Source organism: Rousettus aegyptiacus, unplaced genomic scaffold, assembly GCF_014176215.1.
Source record: "Rousettus aegyptiacus isolate mRouAeg1 unplaced genomic scaffold, mRouAeg1.p scaffold_m13_p_6, whole genome shotgun sequence".
NCBI classification, from domain to species: Eukaryota; Metazoa; Chordata; class Mammalia; order Chiroptera; family Pteropodidae; genus Rousettus; species Rousettus aegyptiacus.
Window position 1 is genome coordinate 74,472,407 of NW_023416309.1, and position 21,453 is coordinate 74,493,859.

General features: G+C 43.0%; 1 protein-coding gene and 1 pseudogene across 6 annotated transcripts; both read right to left on the reverse strand.

Annotated features, from left to right (window-relative positions):
- Window positions 1-317: 317 nt before the first annotated feature.
- LOC107509470 (SLP adaptor and CSK interacting membrane protein) lies at window positions 318-20,437 on the reverse strand. Of its 6 annotated transcripts, none has more exons than XM_016141971.2 (6): window positions 20,149-20,437; window positions 12,870-19,589; window positions 8,082-8,205; window positions 5,834-5,897; window positions 3,327-3,397; window positions 318-1,528 (listed from the first exon to the last, which is right to left on the reverse strand). In XM_016141971.2, the coding sequence occupies exons 3-6, from the start codon at window positions 8,191-8,193 to the stop codon at window positions 1,320-1,322; spliced, it is 456 nt and encodes a 151-aa protein (XP_015997457.2). In that variant the 5' UTR covers window positions 8,194-8,205; window positions 12,870-19,589; window positions 20,149-20,437; the 3' UTR covers window positions 318-1,319. The 6 variants fall into 6 exon arrangements, with proteins under 6 accessions (XP_015997457.2, XP_015997460.2, XP_015997459.2 ...); XM_016141974.2 differs by having other exon boundaries at window positions 12,870-13,024; window positions 19,441-20,437; XM_016141973.2 differs by having other exon boundaries at window positions 12,870-13,078; window positions 19,441-20,437.
- LOC118604146 lies at window positions 11,008-11,127 on the reverse strand (annotated as a pseudogene).
- Window positions 20,438-21,453: the final 1,016 nt, after the last annotated feature.

Below are 21,453 nucleotides of genomic sequence, written 5' to 3' on the forward strand. Positions count from 1 at the left end.
GAAGTTTCCATGGAGTCTAGGAAGAGAGAAGTGGTCTGGCATTGGTGGAAGGAGGAAACTTAATATGACAGGAACACGCTTTCCATCTCTTGAGAAGCTCCGTTCAAGAAACACTTCCAGGCCTTTCCACTGTGCATTGCGCTCTCCTGCAAGCCTGCTCATTAGCTGGATTTCCCAGGTACTGCTTGGAAATCAGCATCTTGTGAGTCTGGTTAGAAAGCATCAAGTCCTAGGACTCTAGCAGATAAACTCCAAAAATTGATCAACTTCAGGAGCCTATGAAGCTGACTTGGGCCTTAGTAACCACACTAGGGCACTTTTTTTTTTTTTTTTTTTTAAACAGGATAGTAGCCCACTTTCCTGGCATCTCATTAGCTGCAGCTCATCACACTGGAGTTTCTGCCTCCCAGGTGGTGGGGACAATAATCTGGAAGGAAGGGGCTTGGCACGGTTTGTGTCAAACTATATAGCAGAGGAAGCAGTAGCGAAAATTATGGAGGAGAGTGTTAAGCCCTCTGAACTCTCATCTTGAATCTGTCATTTCATTGCCCTCTTCTTTCCTGTTCCCCATGATTTTTCCTGGGGAAAACTACTTTTCCTGTTTTCCAATACACATATTGCAAAATGACGTTTCTACATGTAAATTATGTCCTTTGGTCCAAAAGGTAAATTCTGTCCTCTGTTGATTGTTCTGGTGCAACCAGGAAGCTCAGGAAGAAACCTGGGTGAGAACTTGAATCTCCATGGTCAGTCTGCCGAACATCGTAAGGAGGCTCTGAGGTTTGAGGCATGTGTAGGTGGGGAGGGTTCACAAGGACAAAATGCACTACTCACCCTTGAAGAACTTGCAAGGCCAACATGGTGACTGGCACACAAGAGTGCTCAGCTATAACTACTACCCACAGACATTCAATGTAGGAGCTGGGGCTGGTAGGGGAAAAGACTGTGCTCAGCGGGGGGCTGTGGTGGGGATGGGAGCCTGGGAGGCTCTGCACAATCAGATACCAAGCTTTAAGATTTCTAGAACCATACGAACAGGAAGGAAAGGGGGAAGAGTGCCAAGAACAGAGTGATTTCTCACGGATGGGAGCCATGGAGCCCACCGGTCCCTCCCCATGGAAAATTGCTCAACAGCAGCTCAAGGCCTGACTCCTCTTGGTCTTCAGGGCTGAGCATTGCATCTTTGGTGTGGCTGCAGTCATTTGGTTGCTGACGCTTCATCTAAGGTTTAGGAAGTGCTTATCTTACAGGCGCCTCATGACAGTACCATTGGCTTTCTGGACCGGACACCTAAGAAAGTTCAACCATTCTAGATGGTTTTAAAATAAGCTGTGTGAACCCTCTTCAGCTTGCCAAAAAGAAGAAACAGTTGTTTGAAAATGATGGTTTTCCGTATCTGCAGGGATTTCAACATCATCATAGTCACATTCAGGTTCAATATAGCTGGGGATGGAAGTTGTCTTCTTATTTATAACTTTATTTACCGATGAGTATGTCTCTGTCGGCTTGCTTGTGGTTTCCTGTGGGGCTAGAATACATAAAAAGGTTCTTATATGCAAAAAGCTCTTGTGTATTTATATATCTTTGACCAAGTGGCTCAGCGTGGTTTTTATGGGTTTCAGTGATCCTCCCATTTCTTAGTGGACCAGATCCTTATTTTACATAGAAAACTGAGGCACAGACATGACACAGTCTCAAGATCGCCTAAGTGAGTAAATGGCAAGTATTGATCAGACATCTTGACTCCCATGTCCCTCTGCCTAAGACTGCACTGTAGCGGGAACCATGAAACAGAAACTTAGACCAGAAACTGACCAGAGCTAGTAGCCAAGTGAGTAGTGTTGTGTCTATAGATCCTAATTCTCATAAGGAAGTGATACAAACCAGATTTCCTTTTTGACACATCCCTCACAATGACTTACACTGTTTCCAGAACTATTGCTAATTGCTCATGTATAAATCTCTCTGCTAAGAAGAAATGGAACAGTGGTGTTTTCAAAAGGTGGATTTAGTGGAGAATGGGTACATAGCAAAAGGAGTAATGTGTCTAAGGGAAAGATGATGAAACAGCTCAGCTCTACATTTCATGGGGACTGGAACTTCCTCTATCGCAATCTCATGTTTTCCTAAGTAAACCTGAAAAACTGCTACCGTTTCATTTCCTGCAGAGCTCTGCAGTTAGACAGATCTGAGTTCATGTTCAGGCTTCAGCAGTCACTAGCTGAGTGACCATGGGTAAGTCACTTGACTTCTCTGTGCCTCAGTGTCCTCATCTGTCAGAAGGTAATAATAATGTACTTGTCTCATACAGCCATCGAGAAGATTAGATGAGATAATGTTTGCAAAGTACTTAGCATGGGGCCTGACACACAGTGCATGCTCAATAAATGTTAGCTAATATTATTATTTATCCTTTCAATCAAAACATTTTTATTAATTATCTGCTAAGCTCCAGATACTGTTCTTAGTGGTGGGTAAACAGTGATGAACACGACAAGAAAGGTTTCTACTTCCTGGAATTTATATTTTAGTGGAGGAGATGAATAAACAAATGAACAATAAATAAAATAATTTTGATAATTGCCATAAGTCTCATTAAGAAAATTAGCAGACTTGCTCTAGACAGGGTGGCCAGGAATGGGCTCTTTGAGGTGGTAACATTTGAGCTGACTCTTGAAGGATGGGGTAAAGCTATGTGAAGAGCTTAAGGGAACTAAGTAGAGTTTTTCTGCTAGGAAGTGTGAGATGCCCAGCAATACCCCAGGTTCTTTTTAATTCATGTTCCAAGCTGGGATTTGGATATGAATTTATACGTTGATAATCGGGAGCATTAGTACTTATTCTGTTCCTTTTAAACTTATCTCTTTTAAACGGGTCACTTCTATCTGTAAATCCTAGTGTTATAGACTGTATGTCTTTGTCTCCACAAAATTCATATGTTGAAGCCCTAATCCCCCAGTGTGGTTATATTTAGGGATGGGGCCTCTAAGGAAGTAATTAAGGTTAAATAAGGTCATAAGGGTGCCGCCCTGATCCAATAGAATTAGCACCTGTATAAGCAGAGACACCAGAGAGCTCTTCCTGCCTTGTGAGGACAGAGGAAGAAGGCGGCCACCTGTAAGCTAGGAAAACAGTCCCTACTAGAAACCAATTCAGCTGGCACCTTGATTTTCGGTTTCTAGCCTTCAGAACTGTGAGAAAATAAATTTCTGTTGTCTAAGCCACCCTGTCTATAGGATTTTGTTATGGGCAGCCTGAGCCAACTAAGACACCTAGATCCTGTTATCCTACCCTGAATGAGACTGTTATAAACAAAGTATACTTACAGGTGTCTTGTTGAGAAAGCAAATTCCTGGGTGGCAGAGGGGGTAACTGATCTGGTAATTGATTGACATTCCTGGAGACAAAAAAGAAGGAATCAGTGTCTGCTTCTGATCAAACTGTCAGTGGATTTAAAGAAAAACATCAAGGAAAATGGACAGGGTTGAACATTCAAATTATGGTTCCTAAAACTTGGAAGCATTGCCTTCTCTTTCTAGGTCTTGCATCCTATTTGTAACCGGCACTCTAAAGAAACCACTTCCTTTAGCCAGGGAACAGCTAGACTTTAGGGAAGGGAGTTGGAGCACTGTAACTTACAGCATAAAGCGCTGCTTCCTGTGCTTACCTGAGCTGGATTAGCAGGGGAGATAAACACCAGCTGTATTTTGATTTACAAAACAGGTGTGCTCCTAAAGCTAACTGTATAATACTGTGTGGCAGCAATTCTACTACCCTACTGAAATGCTTGCAGATGCTCACCTAAAGACATGCACTTGAATGTTCGTAGCAGCACTGTTCATAATAGCCTTAAACCGGACACTACCCCAATGCCCATTAGCAGTAGAATGAATAAATTCATCATGGTATATTCCCACAGTGGAATACTCTATACAATAAGAATGAACAATATATAACCACAGACAATGAATCTCACAAAAAATGTTGAGCAAAAGAAGCCAAACACCAAGTAATACATGTATAACTCCATAAAGCACAAAAACAAGACAAAACTAACATACTATTTCAGATAGTGGTTATCCTTGGGGTGTAATGGCTGAAAGGGAATGTAAGATGTTGAGGTGCTGGTAATTTTGTTTCTTGATCTTAGTGCTAGCTACCTGGATTGGTTTAGTTTGTGAAAATTCATTGAGTTGTGTCTTACTATGTGTACTTTTCTGTATTCATATTATATTTTACTAAGAAGTTTCAACAACAAAAAAAAATAGACTCCAAGCAAGACTCCTTACCTAGACTCCCATTCCCATGTATGAACTCTTAGTTTCAAATTGATTTTCTAAGGCCTCCTCTACATGCTTAAGTTCCCCTGGGAATGCATAAGCATTTTTAGGTTGTTGGAGTGCGTGGAAAGGGGACACACAGTAAGAGCTCCACCAGTGGCCTCTTTTTACCCCTTTATGGCTCTTTTCAGGAGAGGAGGGAAATTTCTCTGACTCATAAATTTGGGGAAAATGCAGCTCCTCCCACTTTCTCCTCCAGAGATGGCAAGACTGCAAAAAGCATATGTTCTGCTCTGGTCTTTGCCATTCAGAGAAAGTGGCTGCCCTGTGGGGGAGACCTGAGATTCTCCAGCGCTGCCTGTGCCCTGTGCAGGAAAGTTCACCTGGTTTTGAATTAGGAAATACATTTGCCCATGGAGAAGAGCCATATCCTGCGAAGCCAGTTTTATTATCAATAGGCAGTGTTTTGGTTACCTAAATGCAAGACACATTAGAATTGGTGAGAAAGAGACCCATTATTTGCTGGCTCCCCTGAACCCCAACAATAGTCATTTTAGAAAAGCATAAATTTTGTTTCAGATAGTGTGTACATTTCGGAGAAAGGACTGGCCCCAGACCAGTTCCTGGGGGATAACCTCTAAGCTCTTGGAAAATCCTGCCAGATAAGAGCCAGCCAGATAGTTTATGCTAACAAGGTGACTGATGGTAAATGCCTGTTTGTGTTTGTCTGAGGCGCTGGGTCACCCTGTATCAGTCCGACTTCTGGAGGGGCTGGAGAATGAATAGCTAAAGTAGTAATGCTCTGTGCTTATGTGTCTGACCACCAATAAAAACCCTAGAAATCAAAGCTTAAGTGAGCTTCTCTGGTTGGCAGTGCTTTGCACATGCTGTGATGGTTCATTGCTGGGGGAATTAAGTGCTGTCCATGTGATTCCACTAGAGAGGACAACTGGAAGCTTGTGTCTGGTCTCTCCTGGACTCTACCTGATGTGCCTTTTTCCTTTGCTGATTTTAATCTGTATCCTTTCACTATAATAACCCATAACTGTAAATACAATAGCTTTTCTGGGTCCTGTGAGTCCTAGCCAATCATGTAAGCTAAAGGTAGTCTTTGGGACCTTCAACACAGGTAGCAATCATAAAGCCCTCAAAGATATCACAAAATACAAAAGTAAAGCGAATGGCATATTTTTGTTCAGCACAGAGCTTTCAGAAGACTGCTTATAATCCATCTCAAGAAAAGAAGGGTAGACCTCACCCTGAGTGGTAGACCCAGAACACAGAGCCTGACCAGTGACCTCTATCAAGCTAGATGAGGTGAAGGAAGACTTGGAGAGCAGAGAGAGCCAGATGGTGCCCTGCACCCCCAAAGCCCCGAGACCTCTCCTCCTTAAAGTGGGGAGAATTGGCAGATGTGACATTTCACTGGCTGTATGGGAAAAGTGGGTGTTTAAGTCATACTAGCGCAGCAGTGTGGGTGCAAGAGTGGAAGTGAACAGGCAGTTCTCAAAATTAAAAAGCAGAAGGATTCCCCCTCCCCCCCGCCCACTTACTCATACATCATTTCTTCATCTCTTTGTATTTGTTTCAAGGGCTTGGTAATTTTCCATTTCTTGCCTAAGGAAAAAAAAATAAAGATTCTTTTATGAAGAATTAGCAAAAGTTGTGATTTTAGAGTTTGGAAATCCTTAAACAGGCAGGTTTGGGACGTTTGGAATAGCCAACAAGAGGAAACACACTTAGGGACACAGAGGTAATAAATGTTAGAGCTAGAATTTAACCCAGGTCATCGTGATATAGGGAAGAGGCATGAGAACTACACAAATTGACTAAATATCAAACCAAATTGTATTCAGAGCCTACAATGGGCTGATCAGCCCTATAGCCAGACCACCAAGGAACCAACAAAATAAAGGAAGATTCCTGCTGAGATTAGCAACAAACTGTTTACCCCTACCATTAACCTGCATACCCATTCCATAAAAGGAAAACAGGTAAACAAAGTTTTTAAATTATACACAAAATAAACTCAACCATTCGTTCCCTATGGCAGACCACTGGGAACCTATGTAACAAAGGCTGAGATTACTAACATGCCTTTAACATCGCATACCCATACCTTAAAAGGAAACCAAATTCTCTAAACACTCAGGGTCTTTCTCATTCTCTGTCTCTGAGAGACCACACTGTTTGTGGAGATTTATTCCTTTTGTAATAAACTTTCATTTTGTCTCTAACTCTGGCATGTGCTTGAATTCTTTCCTGCGTGCAGTAAGGACTCTCACTTTCTTGGTGTAGGACTTGAGTCCCCCCCTACTCGAGGGAGCGAGGGGGATTTGCCCTGTTCTGCATCAATATGATTACAGAGACTTTCGCAAATCCAGTGAAGGCAGGACCATGCAGGCTGTGTTCATTTCCTTATTGCCTAGTATTACACCTGGGACGTAGTTGGCACCTGGAAATGCTGGTCAAATGAATAACCAAAAGTGTGGTTGGGAGGAAATAATATAAGGAACGAGATGAGCAGCTTGTAAATTGTGATGTGTTTGGCATGCAAATTATTATTAATTATAACCTGCTTGTTAATAGGACTGGGTCAAGATAAAAGAGAATAGGGAAAGTTTTTGTTCGGGGTCATAGTTTTGTCCATATATGAGAACAAAAAGTTTTAAGAAGGCAAATGGATAGAGGACTATAGAAATACTTTAAATACATTTTGTATTAAAAAATAATAATAATTACCATTAAAGATAGAGGGGGAAAAAAACATTGAATGGGTAGCCCAGCAAACCTGAGTTCTGGTCCATATGAGACCTCAACCAAGGCTCATCTTTCTCTGAATCTTAATTTTCCTATCTCTAAAAAGAGATCAAGAAGAATACCATAAATATCTCACTTCTTGTACAGCCCTGACCTTCCAGCAGTGGATTGAGCAAGATTCTGAGGCTTTGTCCAGATGCAGTGGGAGGAGAGCAAAGGCATAATCATAGAGGGATGCCTGCCCAGGTTGCTCGAGGGAAAGGTGGTTATACCTTTTAGTGTATTTCCCACTCCCAGGTGTACTCCAGGCTTAGGTCATTACAGAAAGGGAAAGGATCTTAAGAATACACACCACTGAATCAAGGAGTTAATGTTTCTGAAGACGTATATCAAAATGGAAAACCACTTGAAGAAAACCTAAAGTTAGTGTTAATCACCAGGTAGACGCTTTTTTTTTTTTTTTTTTTTTTTATCTTGGGATGACAAAAACCTCTCGTCATGGTAGATACAATACCAGAATTCAGAGTATAATTTTAGAGGAGGCAATCACAGTGGTCAAACAGGTTGATCATGGATTGAGCCCACCTCAAGACACTTTTTTAAAAAAGTCATGTTATTGAGGTATAATTGGTGAACAAAAAGCTGTGCACATTTAATGTATACAACTTGATGGATTTGAAATCAAGACAGTTTTTGACATTTTGTACTTTTATGCTGTCTTTCAGAGTCTCAGAGACAAGTTGCTGTGATCAGCAGCTATACTGGAGAGAGAAAACACCAGAGCACAGTGTCTTGAAACAGATTCTGCTTTCACCCAAGCCCTTAGTTAACCTCCTTCCCTTAATTATGCGGATGGAGAAACCGAGGCCCGTGGATACAAGTTAGTGGCAGAGCTCAAACTGAAATCCAGAATGCATGATACTTAATCCAAAGGTCAGTCCATACAGGCCCAGAATTAATCTTCTTGCTCTAAAGGAGCCCTAATGCACTGATAACCACCCCTCCTTCTCCCTCCACCTGCCAAGGTGAGGTAGCTATTACCTTGTCTAAGCAGCTGCCTACAGACGCAGTACAGGATGAGGCCCAGGACCACAGAGACAATGACGATGGCCACAGCTAAGATGATCCAGAAATTGTCCCTCCACCAATCCATTGTAGTTGATTACTGAGGAGAATAAAGACAGAGAAATGAGGCATCAGTGAAAGACATCCTGGGGTGCTGGAGGCTACCTCTCCACCTACCATGTTGTGCGGAGATGCATCTGCTTAGGTATCAGGCAGGCACTGGTTCACAGTCAAATCCTGCCAATTAGCAGCTGGGAGACCCCAGGCAAGTCACTTAACCTCTGAGCCTCACTGTCTTCAGCTACAATGGGAATGATACCCTCTACTACTTTGCAGGGGATTTGTGAGGAGTATAAATAAGATATATACTGATTAGGTTCTCTAGAAGTGGTAGACATAATCACTGCTCTTTCTTACATTGTCAAACATGCATTAGGAGGGGGAAATGCCATTTAAAGCAAAAATTGACTGGAGTTGTTTTTGTATCAGATGGGCTTAATTTATAACAGGAATTTGGAGGTTTTTTTTTTTTTTTTTTTTTTTTTTTGAAGTCGGGGCTAGAAAAATCCCACGATAGGTCTTTCTGAGTGAGGCATGGTTTGATGGTGGAAGGTGCAGACACTGAGTTAGTCTGGAGGAAAGTAACAGGAATTTGACCATCTGAAAGGAGGAGAGTATTGGAAGAGGGTAGCAGCAGAGGGAGTGGTCGAGAAGAGAGTAAACCTTAAATGTTCTCCCCAGAAAAAGGAAATAGTGATTATGTGACGTGATGGAGGTGTTAGTTAACACTACGGTGGTGATCATTATATATATATATATATATATATATAAAACTATCATATAACTCTAACTATCAATATCAAATCAACACGTTGTGCAGCTTAGACTCACACTGTGTTCTATGTTAATTATACCTAAATAAAATTGGGGGAAATGAAGAAAAAAAATAAAAAGAGCATCATTAATAAGTTTCTATAGTATAAAGTGACCAGTGCATCTGTAATACAGTAATGTCTAATATTCATCCTTTAAATTGTTGCCTGAATAATACTGGGTTGTGATCTTCTCTTCCCATTAAGTCTTAAAGTAAATTGTACAACAAATGCTAGTATTAACAGAGCTTGGGAGAAAAACGACATGTGTACAGTGATTTTCCAAGCCACGGGTGACATAGGGGCAAGTAGAAAGAAGAGCAGCTGCCAGGTTCCCAGGGACAATGGGGAGCAGGCTGCAAAATGGACTCACAAGAGTAGCCTCTAGGAATTCAGTGACATTTAGGGGAGGGGCCAGGCTCCCTTCATCCATGGAAAGGGCATTTTGATATTAGAGTAAAAAACGATCCTTGAGGCCTGGGAGAGATCCTAGAATCTCTCCCAGGTTATACAAGAATCAACTTCCTGTGTCACCATTTAGCCAATGGAAACTCACAATGTATGCTGATGTAGTGCCATTTCTGATTCATACTTTTAAGTAATATTAATGATGTCAACAGGGAACTAGGTTGGCGGTAGAGGAACGGGCAAAATTAGGTTGCTGCTGAAGTCATTATTATTATAAAGACCTAACTTGGCTTACAATTTTAAAATGTGCATTACCGGCGTAGTGTCTTCATTTATTAAGTTGTTATATCGCGAGTTGAATTTTCAGTTCCAAATTGTATTTCTTTAGTAAAGCTTTGGCTTAATCAAGTCTAATGTTATTTGGCTACTAATAAAGTTATATTGCAAAACCAATCACATGTAACTAATGTAGGGAAGCAGCAAGAGAACTAAATTAAATCAAGCTATATTCAAAGTCTGCAATGTGCTAATCAGCCCTAGGGCCTGGCCAGAGGACACCTGCAGAAAAAAGGAAGATTTCCGCTGGGATTACTAATAAACCATTTACGCATACTTTGAGGGGAAAACAGGAAAAGAGTCTTTAAGTCACACCCTACACAAAATTAACACAATCATTCATTCCCTACAGCTAAAACCACGGGGAACCTATGGATCAAAGGCTGGAAACTGCCAACAGAACTTTCATTCTACATATTCTTACTTTTTCATGGTACATGTTCTTACCTTTCATGCAGTATACACATGCCATCAAAGGAAAATGAGTAAACAAAGTCTTTTAAACTGTAATTCATAGTAACTAAGAAGATATACAAACTGAATTCCATGAACACTTGGGGCCTTTTTTCTTTGCTTTTTGTCCTTGCTTCTAGTCTTTGCTTTTTCTGTCTTGGTCTTTTCTCTGTCCTTCCCTAATAAACTTTCTTTTTAACTTTAACTCTGGCGCGCACTTGAATTCTTTTCTGTGCTCAGTCAAGAACCCTTTTCTCTCAGTGCAGGGTCACTGAGGGAATTTGCTGTGTCCGGCATCATAACCAGTGCTCTCCTATACATCATTTTGCAGTTTGTTTTTTAACTCAGCACTGGGTTTCTGTCATTTATCCATGCCGGTAGATGTCCTGGGGGATTTACTCTTAAGAAAGCAAAGTGTCAGCTACCTGGGCTATCTCACCCCTCAGGCATGCATTCAGCAGAGGTTTTGTTGTAGATCACACTTTCAGCCTGCACCAAAGAAAGTAACAGAGAAAGAACAAAGGAGGAAAAAAAAAAACTGTGGAGACTGGACACTTGGCTTTCAGTAGGGGCTGTGAAATTTGGTTTTGCAAGGCCAAGTGGGGTCAAAGGACACTGTACTTAAGAAGTCACCATGTATCAGAGGGCAGCCTATTTATTTAAAAAACCTCAATTGGAATCACACTTTCTTAGCTGTGAGGAACCAGACAGGTAAGTAGATGGATAGACAGATAAGTAGAATTTCTTCCTTCAATTTTCTTATTCAAGTGTATGTCTCTGTCTAATTTTCCTCTCCCATTTTCTGTCTGTCTGTCTGTCTCTCTCTCTCTTTATGCCTACAGCATCCCTGTCTTCCTAGGCGGTCTCCCATCCAAGTACTAATCAGGCCTGATGCTGCTTAGCTTCTGAGATCAGACAGGATCAGCCGTGTTCAGGGTGGTATGGTCGTAGACTGTCTTACTCTTAAAGGATTTCTTCAAAAACAACATAAACATACTCTTTAGAGCTATAGAAATAAATACCAGGACACAGACATTAAAAGCTGTTGCATCTGAGGAGCATGACTGGGTGGAAGGAGGGAAGTGGGAAGACAGAGGGGCTGTAACTTTTCAATATAAAACTCTCTACATTACTTTTGTTTGTTTGTTTGTTTTGCTATTTGCCTTTAGTCTGATGAAAATGAAAAAAAGAAAAAAGAAAAAGAAAAAAGAGTCGATCAACCATACAGTGTAACTTCCATGAAAAACCATAGCTCAGACTTCAAGTTAAAAAACAATTTCATTCTCATCAGATTCTTGGGGAAGAAAGAGGAGGAAGAATGATGTTAGAAAGTAAAACTAAGGGTCACTTTTCAGAAATATGCAGAGTGATATTTTGCAGTTTTATTCTTACAAAGTGAGTGGATTTGCTTTGGCATCAGATGTTTCAAGGGTGTTCAGTGTGCCAAGTAGTTGGTAAGTGCTTTCTCATATCTCATCTCCTCTCATCTTCACCGCCACACCCTTTTCCAGACAGGAGCTGACACTGAAGTGAAATGACTTGCCCAAGGTTACCCAGGTAGGGAGGAGGTGGAGTGCTTTCTGTCTTTGTCACAGGGTTTTCCTCTGTTGATGTTAGTTCAAGTCATCAACAAAAGGCCAAACGGGGTTCAGGGTATCTTAATTTAGAAGGAACATCTCTGTGGTAGTGATACATGCTATGAAGAGCCAAAAGGGATTCTCTAGAATGAATCATCAGGGTCCAAAGTTAGGAATAAGCATCCCAAGTACCCTGGATCCTAAGACCAGAGAAGCAGCCCTCTTCCCCATGGACCTCTGAGAGATGCCTTTTCAACAGAACTAAGAAGAGCTTGTCTTTTTGAGAGAGTGCAGCTGAGAGACAGGGACCCTAAGAGAATCATCCCATTCCCAGTTGGATGTCCTCTGGGCCGCCAGGCTAGTTTAATGGCCAGGGTGCCACCAGAGAGGGGAGAGGAGTTCTGGGGAGTGACGGTGGGGAGTGCAGGCGGTGAGGAATGTGCAATGGCTGTACATTCGGGCCCTGGAAAGGTATTCAAGCTGACTCCCACCTATGCTGGCAGGCCTGGAATAGATAAGATTGTGGGGTGCAGGATAGCTGAGAGCTACTGAAGCATGGGACAAAAAGTGTTTGCATGAGAGGATGCTGGCAGTCAGCTCGACAGCACAGCTGGATCTCCCAAGGGCCCACAAGGAACCTCTCAAAGGCCAGGGTCTCAAGGGCCAATGATAAGAATCCTCACCCAACACCACAAACTAGCTCAGCAGGAATGGCCCAGTGATGGGAGAGTTCCCATGGGAAGCTGTCCCTATGTTTACTCCATAATTCTACACCAGGGAAGAAAGCACAAGGGACGGGTACTGAGGGACCTGAGGCAGCCCCACCCTTCTCCCTTTACTGGAGTAAAGGGGAGAGGTTTGAGTCAAATACTGAAGTTTTAAAATAAGCACAACTAAAGTTTTATAACTAAAATTAGTCTGCTTAGTAATCAAAAGTAACTTAAAATTTTTGGAATTAGACTAAAATGTCATCGAGGGAGGCCACGCCCCCTCGGAACAAAATGGGAGCCCAGGCAACAGTAATTGTTAGAAACAAATGATATTCACTTCTTATGGCTGCTCTAACAAATTACCGCAAACAACAAATGGCTTAAAACAACACAAGTGTATTTTCTTACAGTTCTGGAGGTCAGAGTTCCAACGATGCCACTGGGCTGAAAATAAAAGTGTGGGCAGAACTGTGTCCCCTTCTGGAGGCTTCACTGGAAAAACCATTTCCTTGTTCTTCTCAGCTCTCAGAGGCCACTCATGTTCCATCGTTCCCGGCATCTTTCTGATATAGAAAGGCTCTCAAGGCAGGACTCAGACTCAGGGATAACACAGGGCCCTGTGAGCCAAAGTGGGGACCCACGGTCCAGGATAGACCAGAATAGGGTAAGATGCCATGTGTGGACCAGAGCTGGTCCAATCCCGAACCATATGTCAGCAGGTCCCAGGGCACAGAGGGTGGGGGGTATGAGGAGCTGAGGCCCCAGGTACAGGTGTAGGGGTTCCAGCTGTCAGGAGGAGGTCAGGGAGCTGCAGGGCCCGACCTCAGTTCCTGTCAATTGGGGGAACATTTGGTGGACACAATGAACAGAATAAAGAAGAGTAAGAGGAGCTGTGTGAGCCCTCTTTAGTTATTAGTTATCGAGTTCCTTGGATGTGTCAGGCCCTGCGCCAAGAACTTGAAGAATATCAGAAGTTCCCAGCCCTGCCTGAACCTTGGAATCACCTGGGGAGCTAGAAAAACTGCTGCTGTCTGCACTGCATCAGAGACTCTGATTTAATTGACCTAGGATAGGGCTTGGCCATTGGGGTTTTCTTTGTTTTTAATAAAGTTCTCCAGCTGATTCTAGTATGAGGCCACGGTTGAGAACCAGTAACATACATGTTATCACTTAATCCTCACTGTAACCTTTTTGGCGGCTATGATTACCCCCTTTTACAGATGAAGGTTAGGCACTTTGCTAAAGGCAACACAGTTAGTAATTTACTAACTTAAGATGGCAGCTCGGCCCAGTCTGATGCCAAAGTTCAACTTCTCTTAACTCTGCCAGGCTGACACTAAGCTAATAAATTTCTTTTCATTACAAAACTGAAAGCAGAACCCTCATTCAAGAACTTCCAATATTGGCAAGACCTCAGCTTCTAGGTGTGACTTGTTTCACATAATAAGAACCCCAATGTGAAAATGTACTTTAGAAAAGTAACATGCATCGTGTGCTAACTTACCAAGCATTCTAAGTACTCTACTTGTGCCACCTCATTTAATCCTCGTAACAGCTCCATAAGGCAGATCATAATTATTATCCCATTTTACAGATAAGAAAATAGAGACTTACAATAGCTCGATAACTCGCCCAAGGTTGCAGAGCTAGCAAGTGGAAAAATTAGAAGGCAAATCCAGATCTTTCTAACTCTTGGGCCCTAACTTGTGACCACCAAACCAGGGCCTTGGGAAAAATATTAAAATGGAGGTACCTCTAACTACATCCCTATTCCACTCCCAATTCTGGTTTGTAGGTCTGGCTGGGACTTGGGTATCAGCATTTTTAACAAGCACTCCATATGGTTCTTAGGCCTCAGAGAGAAATACTGCTTCTGGCCAATCTGCAGAGCTGGGGCGGGTGAGAAAAATGGAGGCTTGTTCTCCACAACAGTCCCAGGCAATAAGCAGCAGTAGCTGGGTGGAATGAAAGGCACTCAGAAAGACTCCTTGAACCCAAATACTTTTCCTGTCTGCTTGTCACAGTGCCTAGAATTTCATCAACAAGTTACCTCTCTTCAGAATAGAGTTCCATGCTCCCTCTTCTCCCCTCTTCCTTTCCATTTAAACTCATTTGTTCGATTGTGCCAGACACTAAAGGAGAGAAACTGATTTTTACTAGGGTGTGAATGACTTTGTTGGAGCTGCAGGTTGCCTTTCCTAGGACAGTGGCAGGAGCAGGGGCATTCTAGAATCCCATCCAAAGTCCTTAGAGGATAGTCATAACTGAGTATGATAATAGGAATAAAGTTTCTACAGGACCAAGAAGGCTCGGGAAGACTCTGTTGTCTAGGTATGATTCTCCCTGCTTGTTATCCCCTTCCTACCTCAGGATGCTCCCTGCTCAGGAGCTCAGTGCTACTGTACTCTTTCCTCTTTTTCCTCAACCATACTGCGCTCAAGACAGACTCTGAATCTCTTTCACTCTGAGACCTCTGTGACTGATAACAGCTGAAAGGGGGCTCAGTGTGCTGAAAGCCCAGAAGGCAAGGGAAGCCTGAATTGCAAGAAGGTGGCGGGGGATCAAGATGAGGAAATGTTGTATGTTTATGTGGTATGTTTAAAATTCGAGAGACTTCAGAGCGTTTATCAACTGTGAAGTTGCCAAGAGAGAGAACAAGAATGAAATGCAGGGATAGAAGAGAGAGAGGAGCAAGATCTGATGAGCAGAGGAGACATTTTCACTGGCTGAGATGGAAGAGCCTTTAAAAGAGAACAAGAATCAGGAGAGGGTGTGCTGCTGTATGAAACCAACCAGAGGCATGGAGGCAAGAAGTTGACAGCTCACACACACCCAAAAGCTCCCATTCTCTGTGAAATATGGGATAAAGTTCATGAGCAGAGTGCTGGGTGGGGAGGGATGGGAGGCAGACGTGCACCCTCACCCCCAGTATGTTATGATCAATACATGAAATGCATTTTTTTCCCTCTAACTGAGCTCGCATACTCTTACCATGATGGCTGTCTTGTTTTATTTGTTCACTCTCTGTCTCCCATACTGGTCTGTAAACTCGTGAGAGCAAGGGCCTTCCTTGCTTCTCTCTTTATCACTGTTTCCAGTGCCTAGAACATCACTTGGAACACACTGGGCAGTCCATACATATCTGTGACTCTACAGAAGAGTGATGCCCTGGCCTTTTCCCCCTTCTACTGGTAGACTTCCCTTGTAACAATGCAGAGTAATAGTTTGGATCCAGGGTCTGAAATGCAAGTGCTGTGCATTGTAGTCCCAAAGCCACTTCACCTGAACATGTGATCTTAGGCAGGGTCCCTGCTCTCCATCTGCCATCTACTACTGACATTAAACTGCTGACTAGGAAGCAGAGGCCATATAAGCATTGGAGGGTAGAGTTTCAGCTTTTCTTTCGTTTCTCCCCATTCCTCCAGTAATCTAAGACATCCTTGTCAGTGAGCCTGTTGCAATTCTGAGTGGTGTCAGAGTGGGAGAGTAGCTCAGAGCAACAGCCATCTCAGCCCCCTTCTCACTTCCCCAAAAGGCACTTCCGGGGAGCCAGTGACAGAAATTGCACTCACTATCCATCACCGGGAATTCCAGACACTGGGTTTAGTTAGCATTCGCTTTTTTTCTTTTTTTCTCTCTTTTTTTTTTTAAAAACCAAGATCCTCAGAGTAAGACATATAGCTTACAACGTGATAGCTGCTCATATATTCACATACATGAAACAAGTTTCATAAAATATCTTTACAACACATAATGCATGCCAACATTTTTCCTCACTTATTCCAGCAGGTTTTATGAAAGATACTGAGTATAAGCCCCTAAATTTATTTCGCAACCCACAAATGGTCACATCTTGTATGTTGAAAAGTTTGAGTTTTTTCTCATAAAAACTAAGTGATCTGAAATGGCCATGAGCCCCCAAAGGTGGGAGTGGAATGTGTGTGTAAGGGAATTAGAGTTTCAGAAAGTCTGAGCTAGAAGAGGCCTGGAAGTGCCTGTAAGAAGAAGCGGACTAGCAAACAGCTCAGCAGGAAGTTGAGGAGGTCTGAATTATAATCCAGCTCCTTGCTTTCTGCTATTAAGGGCTGCGTGGCCTTGGACACAAATTTCCTTAGCTGAGGCCTGCCTTGTCCAAGACAGCAGCCACTGCCCCATGAGGCTATTCTAAGGAGCACTTACTGTGAATTAGGTGGCTAATGGAAGCTGAGATGTTAAGTGCAAAATGAGCACTAGATTTCAAAGACTTAGTGTGGAAAGAAGACTGTAAAAGATCTCATTAATAAATGTTTATATTGATTACATATTGAAATAATAATATTTTGGATCTATTGGGTTAAGTAAAAATGTATTATTAAAATTAGTTTTAGCTTTTTCCCCTTTTTATTTTTCTCCCAGTTGAAAATTTCCCCTTTCTGCCCTTCTCACTCTCATATTCTTAATATTGGCCATCTGGACATGTTGTATTTAAAGGATGTGAAACTGTGTAAAAAAAGACTGGAATTCAAAGGAAGAATGAATAAACACAATAAAATGCTACTTAGAAATTCTAACACATGTATTCCTGATACATACAACAACATAGATGAATCCTGAAAACATTAAGGGAAAGAAGCCAGATGCAAAAGAGTAAAAGATTATGAGTCTCTTTACAGGAAGTTCAATAACAGACTAATCTTCTCAATTGTGATAGAAATTGGAATAGTGGTTGCAACAGGGCAGGAAAAGATGTGATTGGAAAGGGGCACGAGGGGACTTTCTGGGGGTGATGGAAGCATTGTACATCTTGTTTTGGGCAATAGTTAGAGTATACATAAAACTGTCAAATGTATTGAATTGTACATTTAAGATCTGTGCATTTTATTGATGTTAATTATACCTCATTGAAAAATAAAAGTAAAAAATGGAATGAGCTGCCTTTAAAGTACTTAGCTGGCTGGGCAGGGAGTGAGGCTTGCTAGTAGGAACTGAAGAATTTTGAATTCTTCTGGGCATTGGGTGGGGGCGGGGATCTGCAATTCTGGGGGAGAAGGAATGGAAAGAGGAGAGGGAGGGGAGCCAGCCAGATGGTACAAAGGTGGGAGAAGTGACTGGTGGAAGGTGCTCAGGGACGGAGTGGCCATGGCACTTTAAGAACAAGGCTGCTTTAGTGGCCCCTTTGCCCAAACTTTAGTAAAGTCTATTGCATCTCCCAATGCTGGGGTGAGCGGTTTTATTTTGGTATTATAGGGAATCAAGAAAGGGTCTGAGTTTCACGCCTGGGTCAGTGCAGAGGCTTGCCCACATAGCTTGGAGCCAGTGTTAACCATGGGAAAAGAATGGCCTCCTGGAGACCCCACAGAAGTCTTGGGGAGGGCCTTGGACTTCAGCAGGGTATGGAACGAGAATTTGAGCTACTCTCAACCCAGATCTCAAGAGTCTGGGAGACTGTAGATAATATTTCGGCCAACACTGGCAAATCGACATGAGCAGTTCTTGCCTGAATTCACCTCTAGTTTCCACACCGTCATTGCCCATGCTCAGTGAGGGCCAGTTTCCACCTGACCTCTTGGCTGATGTCAGCACCAGAAATGGCCCCGGAAATGGATAACTGATGGCAACTTAAAAGCCAAGTGTGCCTGGGGCAGGGCAGGGCAGGGCAGTGTAATTAAAAGGAGTCCAGCCTCTTTTCTCCCTCTAGCTTCCCATTTCTGTGAAAGGCTGAATATAAATAAATCTTAGAGAACTAAGGAGAGGGTGGAATGAACATGCCCTTTTTGGTACATGCTGGCTCATTATAGTTTATTGTTCTCCTGGCATGTCTGTCTGCCTGTAGTTAGAAATTACACCTATTTACTAGCAAAAATTAAAATAATGATAAATTCCTATCCGTCGAAGTTGTGATTGAACAGATCCTCCTTTATGGCCATTGGCATATATATTGAATTAAACATTTTTTTTTAAAGCAAATGGTAGTATATTTTAAAATGTAAATAGTAAATTTTTAAAACGGTCCTATCATTTGAGTCTATAATATAAATTCTAGAAATCTAGCCTGAGAAGTAATCCAAAAAAGTGAAACCTAAGTGCATAAACAAGTGCACCTCAGTATAGATAAGCAAGGAGCAAACCTGCAGTCAAACACTGGGGGACTGGGGAGGAAAATCACAGAAGGGCCAGTGATGGGATAGGATGTAGCAACCGAGTGACAGGAGGAAAACATCACGAGAGAACGATTGGAACCAAATAAAATGAAGAGAGCAGAATACAACATTGTGTCTACGCTGCAGCCACATTGTCACATGCTGTTTACCTGAACATGTGGCTGGGGATGACTGGGAGAAAACACAAAAAATTTTTTTGATTTTTTAGCGTATGAGAGTAGGAAACTTCTTTCTTTTTCTACCAACGGGCCTTGCTGCGAATCATAAAATAAACACACTTTCAAAAATTTGAGTACCACACCTTAAAAGAGCTTCTGCTCCCTGCTCCCGAACAGATTGATTTTCTAGTATCTCAGATGTTTGGTGGGACGTGTTCACCTTTAGCAGAGCCTTCCAGAGTGGCAGATTATTTGAGCTTCCTAGTAGGTTTTCCCAGGATTCCTACAACTGAGAGGCTTTCCTGGGGTCCAGCCAAATCACCTCTTGCTGCTGCTTGCTTTTCTTATTTGTTTGGTTCTAAGAGTGTGGAGGAAAACTTAAAACCTGTCACTCAGTGGCCCACTGGCAGCAATGCTGGTGTTAGAAGTGGGCGGAAGGGACAGACATGCCCAGGCTCTGATGACAGCGGTGAAGTTTGTATTTCTATTTCTAGAATGTATTTACATCGAAGTAAAACTATGATAACTTTTCAAAAAATTAGACAACGAAAACCAAACTCTTTCCTGCGGTGGTTGTGAGGTGGTGAAATTTGGGGTCACTGTTTTCTTATTTCTCTGAAGTTTTCCATTCTTCAGAGAAGGAAAAAAAGATCCCCTCAAAAGAAAAAGAAGCTCCTGTACCTTGTCTTCTTCAGGCTCCACTTTCGTTGCTCACTCAGAGGTCGGTACGCGCAAAGGGGCCAGGAAAGGGAGTGGCGTCAGGAACGAGTGATGTGTAAGAAGGTGGAAGTGGAAGTGACAAAGCTGAACCCGCGTCTCCTTCGCAGCAACTTTCCGGAGGGCAAGAGTGGATGACACAATGGAGAGCTGACCCCAGCCCGACACTCCCTGATCCCGAGGCCTCTAGAAGGCAGGATGCCTTGCGAACAAATCCCCGAAAGCCAGAGACACAGTGACAAAGACACCTAGGCTGGTGGTGTTCTAGATTTTTCATCCACCTGCTCCAAGATGTAGCCTGAAGTTCACAAAGCCAACACCTCGACCCCACCCTGCCTCCAGAACAGACCCTGTCCCATAAGGTCCTCTCACATATCAGTTACCGAAACTCACCATCAGAATCTAGAGTGATAGCAAACCCCTTTACCTCACACCCATATCACTTCCAGTCATTGGGTCATTTCAACCTGAGATGTAGGCTTCTTCATCACCCCAACACACACACGAGGAAATGGAGGACCAGAGAGGTACAGTGATTTAGAGGTCACGCAGCTGGTGACCAGCAGAGTGGACTCTATAAGACCGGTGTTTCTCCAGTCCCACCTAGTGGTCATACCAAGGCCCCAGCTAAAATCTCCCAGCCCAAGTCCAGTCACTCATACTGACACTTACCCCAATACCTGAGCTGCAAGAGTGTCCAGATGTGAGCAGCTGAGGGGACAGCAGTGTTCTGAATGCCGTGGCTTAGGCACAGCTGACGAGAAGTGCTCCTCGCTCACAGGCCTTCCACCCACCCCAGAGCAGTGAGTGCCAGCCTGACCACACTTCCCCTTTCTGTTCAGCCCACAGGCAGAGGCCCAGGCGCCGTCACCAGGCAATCGGTCCCTTTTCCAGGGAAGCTGACTCCCATGGCTTTTCAGGAGCCAGAATCTTCTTGCTGCCCCTATGAGACAGAGTTCCCAGCAAGTCTCACAGCCTCAAAATGGGGGCCAATCAACCAAAATGAAACCAATCAACCATTTTGTTGAATTGCCCACTCTGAAGGAAATGAACAGTCAAGTCGGTAAAAATAGCCAAACTGATGTGTGCCAGGTCTGCCCAGAGTTCATAAGTTGTTTTCGGTAATGATGATGATACCCTGGGATGTCTGCTGAATGTTTAACAACTGGCTCTAGGGAAAGAAAAAGATTCACAGTGTTTGCTAATTTCTATGATGTAAATACTCCCACCACGGCCAATTTCAGGCTACCAGCAGGACGTTGCCGGACTTGGCGTTCGGAGATAAACACAAGGGGCAGCACACCACTGAACTGGTGAATCCCATTATTAAGTACCTGCTGGAGACCAGTCCTGAAAACAGGGTTTTCCATTCCTTAACTCACCTCGTCTTCACTTATCCGGAAGATTATCATCTCCATTTTACAGGTGAAAACACCGAAGCTCTGGGAGGTTGGTTACATCATAAACCAACACTGCACAGCCAGGGAAGGAGTTTGAACTCAAATCTGTCCATTTGCAAAGTCTTATTAGGGTCAATTCAAAGTTTAACTGCTCAAAAGCCTCCCTGAAAGCAAATCTTAAATGATCTTTTGAGAGGCAAATAAACGTTTCTGTGGGTAGAGCTTGTCTTCTGCTGCCAAAGTGGTGACTCCTTGGTTTGTGTTCCATTGATTTACTCAATAAATGACTTTATTAACCCTTCGGGATGACCCTGTTCAGCTGTGATACAGCAAACCTGATAGAACTGCTGCTTCCCACAATGCATTGGCACAGCAAGTCCAAGCCTGAGGTGCCAGGCTCAGTTTGCAAACAACTTCCTACATGAACCCCTCCCCTGTCTGAGCCTCAGTTTCCACATTTGTAAAGTGAAAGAATTCAACTGATAAGTTTTAAGGTGATTCAGCGTTGGTGCTACAGAATCTCTCATCTGTTATTGTCTGCTCTCCCCAGCTGGGACAGGGTGCCTCCTCAATCACC

What these genes read in the sequence shown, in the direction of transcription:
- LOC107509470 (XM_016141971.2), bottom strand. Translation starts at nt 8,193, where the DNA reads ATGGATTGGTGGAGGGACAATTTCTGGATCATCTTAGCTGTGGCCATC. An exon ending in TAGGCAGCTGCTTAGACAAG is followed by an intron (nt 5,898 to 8,081) that starts GTAATAGCTACC and finishes TTTTTTCCTTAG; the next exon opens with GCAAGAAATGGAAAATTACC. An exon ending in GATGAAGAAATGATGTATGA is followed by an intron (nt 3,398 to 5,833) that starts GTAAGTGGGCGG and finishes TTTTGTCTCCAG; the next exon opens with GAATGTCAATCAATTACCAG.